Genomic DNA, 5,782 nt, shown 5'->3' with positions numbered 1-5,782 from the left:
CTAAAGATCCCTCAGGCACAGGCAGCAACAAACACAAATATATGGAAGTTTTTGCTTTTGCTTGTGGCAGGACCATCAAATTTTGTGCTTTACACATAAAACTCACTCATTTACTTTTTCTTCTCTCCACCCTCACGATCATCTATAGTATCAGCAACTCTCACATTTACAGCACAATGCCACAGCTTTTCTTTGTCTCTCTACGCCATGAAGCAGATGTTACTGATCAATCTGCCAGGCAACTGGGTCTGATGGGCAAAGCCCCGAGTCACAAGGCCCATTGTGGTGTTCAGCCCCTTGCAGGGAGCGCTTGCTTGACCCCGACCGCAGCCTCCTGCTGCACTCCCTCCTCCTCCTCCACCTCACCTGAGGCTCAAGGTGTGCTCCCATCGCGGGATTTGATGCTGAGAGGCTACACACACCAGGCAATTAAAAAGTTGAGAGGTCAACAACTCATAAAATGTTCTGGCTGTGGACTCCCTGTGGCACTGTGAAGGCAAGGGGCAAGGGAGAGAGTAAAAAGAAATGCCGTGCTAAGGCTATAGCTGATTTTACCTTCTGTTTTTAAAGGGCATTTTTAGGCTGCTCTGAAAACCAAATAAATACACGAATAGACACAAAATCAGGGAGACTTCAGTGCTGTTACGTACTCCCTGTGTGACCAGCAATGTAAAATACTCACTTCTATTTGCATTATCCACATCGGCTAACTGTTTCTCTCAGATAGGCTGAGAAAAGTATAAAAATGCAAATCTTGCTCTGCTGAGGTTAATGACAAATCTCTTATTGACTTACATAGGATAAGTTTCAAGGACTTTGTAAATACCTGTAAAATGAGGCAGTGATGAGCAGACGATCTCAGCATGAAAAGCTATATTCCACTCCAGCCAGCCATACTAGTCTAGATGTTTACCTGACAGACTGCTAATTTAGAATTGCTGTATCACTGATTGGAAATGATAGATTAGATATGCTGAGGTGTTCAAGGTCTGCTCTTAAACGCTGGTTCATGGTCTCCTCTGTTGTTGGGTATAAGAAAGATTCAAGCAATCATCATTTGCTATTAAAATACGACCATGTAAAGAGTGTGTGTGAATATACTTGAAGTGTATTCAACATCTTTTAAATACAGGCCTTGAAAGACGCCATGGAATTGCCGTTCTGTTTTATACCAAAAGCACTGTTACTTACACTGCTGCTGATTATTTTCCTCGTTTGTCTTAAAATTATTTCAGGAAGGTAATAAAAGTAAACCTATTTATTATCTGACAGCCTCACTCCAGGTTTCAGTAGAAACCCAGCAGCTGCTCCGGTGTACACAGACACCCCACGTTCAGACCAGTCACACTCAGTAGTTTATTTAAATTTGCCTGTCGATTCCTTTGATCTTGCAGTTCCCCTTTGTGCCCAGACTTATCCCTAAGGTTTGTGGTTTTTTTGTCTTCCCTTCATTCTACCTACCTTTCCTGAGACCATTGTCAGGAAAAATACTCAGGAAAGCCCAAGCGCCCTACCTGGGAACAAAACTGTGGTGTCCTTTAGTGTATGCCTTTTAGCAATGCCATTTATAATTTAGCTTTGGTCCCACAGGTCTGAGATGTGGCTTTCAGCTTTGCTAATCCTTACCTGATGCAAGAAGCTGCATCACATGAAGTGGGAATATTTTGGGCCCCAGTTTGAGGAGCCATCTGACAAAGGTGGGAAGGGGCGATGAGAGCTGTGCTGCCTGGAGCGATGTGTCTGGGGCAGATCTGGGGTGCTTTGGTGTGCAATGCCGGGTGAGTACGAGCGGACAAGCTTTGTGTTGAGTCTGCTCTCTAAGTAGAAATGAAGGCTTTGGTCTGGAGGACTGCAAGGCAGACATTTTTGCCAACACAAGAAGTGCTTCAGTGGTAAAAGCTAAAGGAATGAAATTGGTAACTTATCACAGAAGAAAATATACCCTTGATTTATGAGCCCAGCCAGCAGAGCTGGTGTGGCAATGTAACCAGAGAAGTAGGGCAATGCAAACACGAAGTAACCATCTGTTTTCCTCTAGGCTTTAACGGATCTCGTATTTTATTTCCATTTTAAAGAGTTGTCTTTGCAGTCCATTTGTCCCCTCCCCTTGCTTCTCTCAGCTCATCCCTGTGATGAAGAGTTAGTGCCCTTATCAGGCAAGGTTTCAGGTAATGCTTCAGTTTTATAGCCCTAGCCTTTCCATGAGCAAACATTCACAGCAACCTTTAGCCTCTCTCCTTTCCCGAGTTCTGCTATTGCTAGTTTTTCACAAACAAAGTGCCACCTAGTACACCAGAGGGGCGGGCAGAGGTGAACGCAGGGAGGCAGATAGGGAAGTGCCTGAGAAAAGGATCGTACGGCCTGTCTTTGAATCTACGGCGTGGAGATCTCTTTCGTCCTACCCAGGAACACAACCAATGTAGAATATCTGAAAGAAAGAGGTTGGAAGAGAAAAAGAGAAGAGAGAGAACACACAATGGGTCTAAACTGAGCAATAATGAAGCAACGGATGTTGGGTCTGGCCTTTTGGCCTTTGTTTTTCCTGCTCCAGCTGCTGCAGCAAGTTGGTTCAAATGAGTGTAGAAACAACAGTTATGTGATCAACGTGATGCTCATGAATAGCTCGGACTTGCCATCAACTACTGATAATTTGAAATTAGCTGTGATGCAAGCTTTGAAAACAGTACAAAATGAATTCCAGATGACAGGTAAGGCAATGGGTTATCCCTCTCCCGCTGTGGTTTCTTGTCAGACTTTGTGTCACAGCTTTCTACTCATCTGACCTTCAGCAAACTGCTCCTCAGACAGGCTCCTTGTCTGTCCCTTCACCTTTCACAGATCTTATAGAGATATATACGACCTCCCTCTGTAAAAACAGAAGTTCTCTACAGATGGGCAGAACCATATTTGCTTTCATGGTGTTTGGGCAGACTCTTCCTGCATGCTTTTCCGGAGATGTTCAGTTGGGATTGGGAACATGGGAATTGCTGAACTGGATCAGCCAAGACCAGTGATCCATCTCGTGCAGTAACTGGGATGCCCTTGCTTTCTGTCCTGGATGGATTAACCTCTACTTTCTGAAGATAATTTTCCTCTTGACCCTATCTGTTGATCACATTATGACTTGAAGTGTGATGAATCTGCAGTCCACGTGTTTTTCCCTCATTTAGAGTCAGTGCAGATGATGCTTTTATTTATTTTGATATCTTACCTCTCCTTTCAATATCACCAATCTACTGTCACTCTCTAGAATAACATGGGAAAAAGAGGTTCCAAAGAAATGATACCTATTCCTTTTCTGCCCTCTAGTTGAACAGATTTTGTCCAATTTTATTGGAAAGTGGTTTCTCAGTTACTTCCTACAGAGCCTTAAAAAATGTCTCTAATAATGGCCAACACTAAAAGTACCTCGTACTGAAAGTATTAACACTCAGCAGCAGAAGTCAGCAGTCCACACTGGGGCAAATTTTACGGTCTCATCCTTAGCAGTGGGGGTTAGGTAGGAGGTGGACTTTTTAGCAGCTTTTTGGTAGGAGACATCCTAGCATAACACTGCCCAGATCTGTGTCAGAAGAAGAGGGATACAATGTGTTAGTGGCTATTTGCAGTTCATGATGCTGTTTACTTTTATGTTTGTGTTACAGGAGTAAATGTTACAGTCAATGCCACCTTCCACAGCTTTACCTCATCATTCTATGTCTCACAAGGCTGTCGTACCAGCACCTGTGAAGGTGTGGAGCTCATCAAGGAAATTTATGTAAGTAGAAGGCTTCTTTAAGTTGATTTCCTGAGAAGAAGACAAGACTTTTTTCCTTCTGTGTGTATGTACACGTGTGTCTTTGTCTTTCCTTATTAACTTTTGATGCTGTTGTTCAGTTCCAAGCAAATTTGAGTAGGAAGTGAAGTTTTCAAAGAGATGTTCCTGTAGGTTTTGTGAAGACAAGCAGGCAAATACTGGAGAGAGGTTCCATGAATGCATCCTAAAGGCTGTCATTAGGCATTTGGTGGCAGTGCTGGCTAAAGCAGCCTTCAGCTTCAGGCTTCTTTTCCTATGCTTAAGTTGTCCTCTTTTTTTGTATCTGCACAGCTCTTTGTGTGGCCACATAGCCAAAGCAATCCATTAAAAAAAAAAAAGCAACAACCAACCAAAAAAAAAACCCCAAACCCAAACACTCAAGCAGCCCAAGCAGAGCAAAAAAGGTCCATTTCTAACTGAATCAGGCCCCGATCCGGTTCACCATGAGTTTACACAAATACTCAAAGGGGAGCTGCGTGAGGATGGGAACGTGTAGGCAGAGAGATTATTAGGCTGGCACTGATACCAAAGAAACGCGTGTGGAACTATGCCCAGAGGGCAAAGATGAAGTGCTCACTTCTCACTAGAAATCACAGAAGTCACGTGGGAGAAACTATGTGAATACTCTAAATCAGGGAAAAGCTTCGGTTAGAATTGGTGCCTTACAAGAAGCTGTGTTTTGGTGGGTTTGCTCACGTCTAATAACTGTCACCTCTGAGTGAAGCTTTGTCAATCCAATCTGAATTCTCAAATCTACCAACGTATGAGCACATGCTGTAGTCTTTGGTAGGAAGAAGTCCCTCATGACACACAAAGCTACTGGTCAGGCCTCATTTGGTGGTCATGGGAGGATTTTTTTTCATACAAGCTTCATATGCACATAACTAATCGTTTTTCTGATACACAATATCTTGTAATTCCAACCCCTTTGTCTATTGCAAATGCAGGCGCTGCTGGGGTGTGTAATTTCGTATGTGCAATTGTGACAATTGCAACACTTTAATCCTAACTTGCGGTCTGTCTCTTAACGAAGGTCATACTCACAGGCACTATTCTGTCCTCTGCCTTTTCTTAGCTTTCCACCATTCCTCCCTCCTTCACTCTAGGTTTGTTCTTTTAACCTTTCTATAGCTCTTTTGCTGCTCTGTTCTTGCTGGGTAAATTCTGTGACTCCTCCTCAAATCCTAAATTTTCTTCACTCTCCCATCCTTCACTCTCTGCCAGTCCTTGGCACCATCCCCACTACTGAACCCTTCTGATCCCTTGCAGAATGATGGTGCACTTGGCTGTGTTGTCATAGGACCCGCTTGCACCTACGCCACCTACCAAATGGTCTCGTAAGTACCACTTCTTCCCCTAATATTGTGATGTTAGAGATATCAACTGCTGAACAAAGTTGGCTGGTGTACAACAAGCCAGCAGAGACATTGGGGTTTCAGATACATCATACACCTCGAGGTCTAGAGTCAAGGCAGGAAGACTCTTATGCATGGCCGCTACGTTTGGTAGGGAGAAGAAAATCCCCTTCCAAAGCCCATTGATGAAATCCCATGGCTAGCAGGGAAACTCTTCTAATTGCTGACAGTAAGTTGATGGATTGATTAAGGGCTCAAAAGGCTTAAGTCTTCAGCAACTGTGGCAGGAAAGAGATGTTAGCTTGGGGCAGGTGGACATTGGGGTACTGCAGCAACTGGGGTCCTTCTGGGTGGGTGTTCAGTCATTGAGAGGGGCCCGAGTTACACGTGTCAAGAGAAGATCCCAAAACCCCAACCATCTTCAGTAAAGAGTGTTTAGATAGGGAGGAGAAGTTTCACTCTAACTTTCCTGCCTGAGGAAGCATTCCTGAAGAATGAATATTGGACATCAACCTGAATAATTCTATTCTGTATTATATTATACATTAATGTGTTCATTCTCAGATATTAGGAAAAGCGTAAGCTGAATCTGAAGATTTCTAGCATAAATCAGTTAACACCCCCCCCCCCC

General features: G+C 43.6%; 1 protein-coding gene across 1 annotated transcript in view; it reads left to right on the top strand.

Moving 5' to 3' along the window:
- Positions 1–2,497: 2,497 nt before the first annotated feature.
- Positions 2,498–5,782, top strand: part of GUCY2C (guanylate cyclase 2C (heat stable enterotoxin receptor)) — a 46,100-nt gene continuing 42,815 nt past the window's right edge. Inside the window, exons 1-3 of the mRNA XM_009700687.1 lie at positions 2,498–2,708; positions 3,645–3,757; positions 5,066–5,133. Coding sequence (XP_009698989.1) covers positions 2,498–2,708; positions 3,645–3,757; positions 5,066–5,133 — 392 coding nt within the window. The remainder of the gene's footprint in view (positions 2,709–3,644; positions 3,758–5,065; positions 5,134–5,782) is intronic.

This window comes from Cariama cristata, unplaced genomic scaffold (genome assembly GCF_000690535.1).
Source record: "Cariama cristata isolate BGI_N322 unplaced genomic scaffold, ASM69053v1 scaffold5435, whole genome shotgun sequence".
In the NCBI taxonomy this organism is placed as follows: domain Eukaryota; kingdom Metazoa; phylum Chordata; class Aves; order Cariamiformes; family Cariamidae; genus Cariama; species Cariama cristata.
This window is presented reverse-complemented; position numbering and strand designations above follow the sequence as displayed.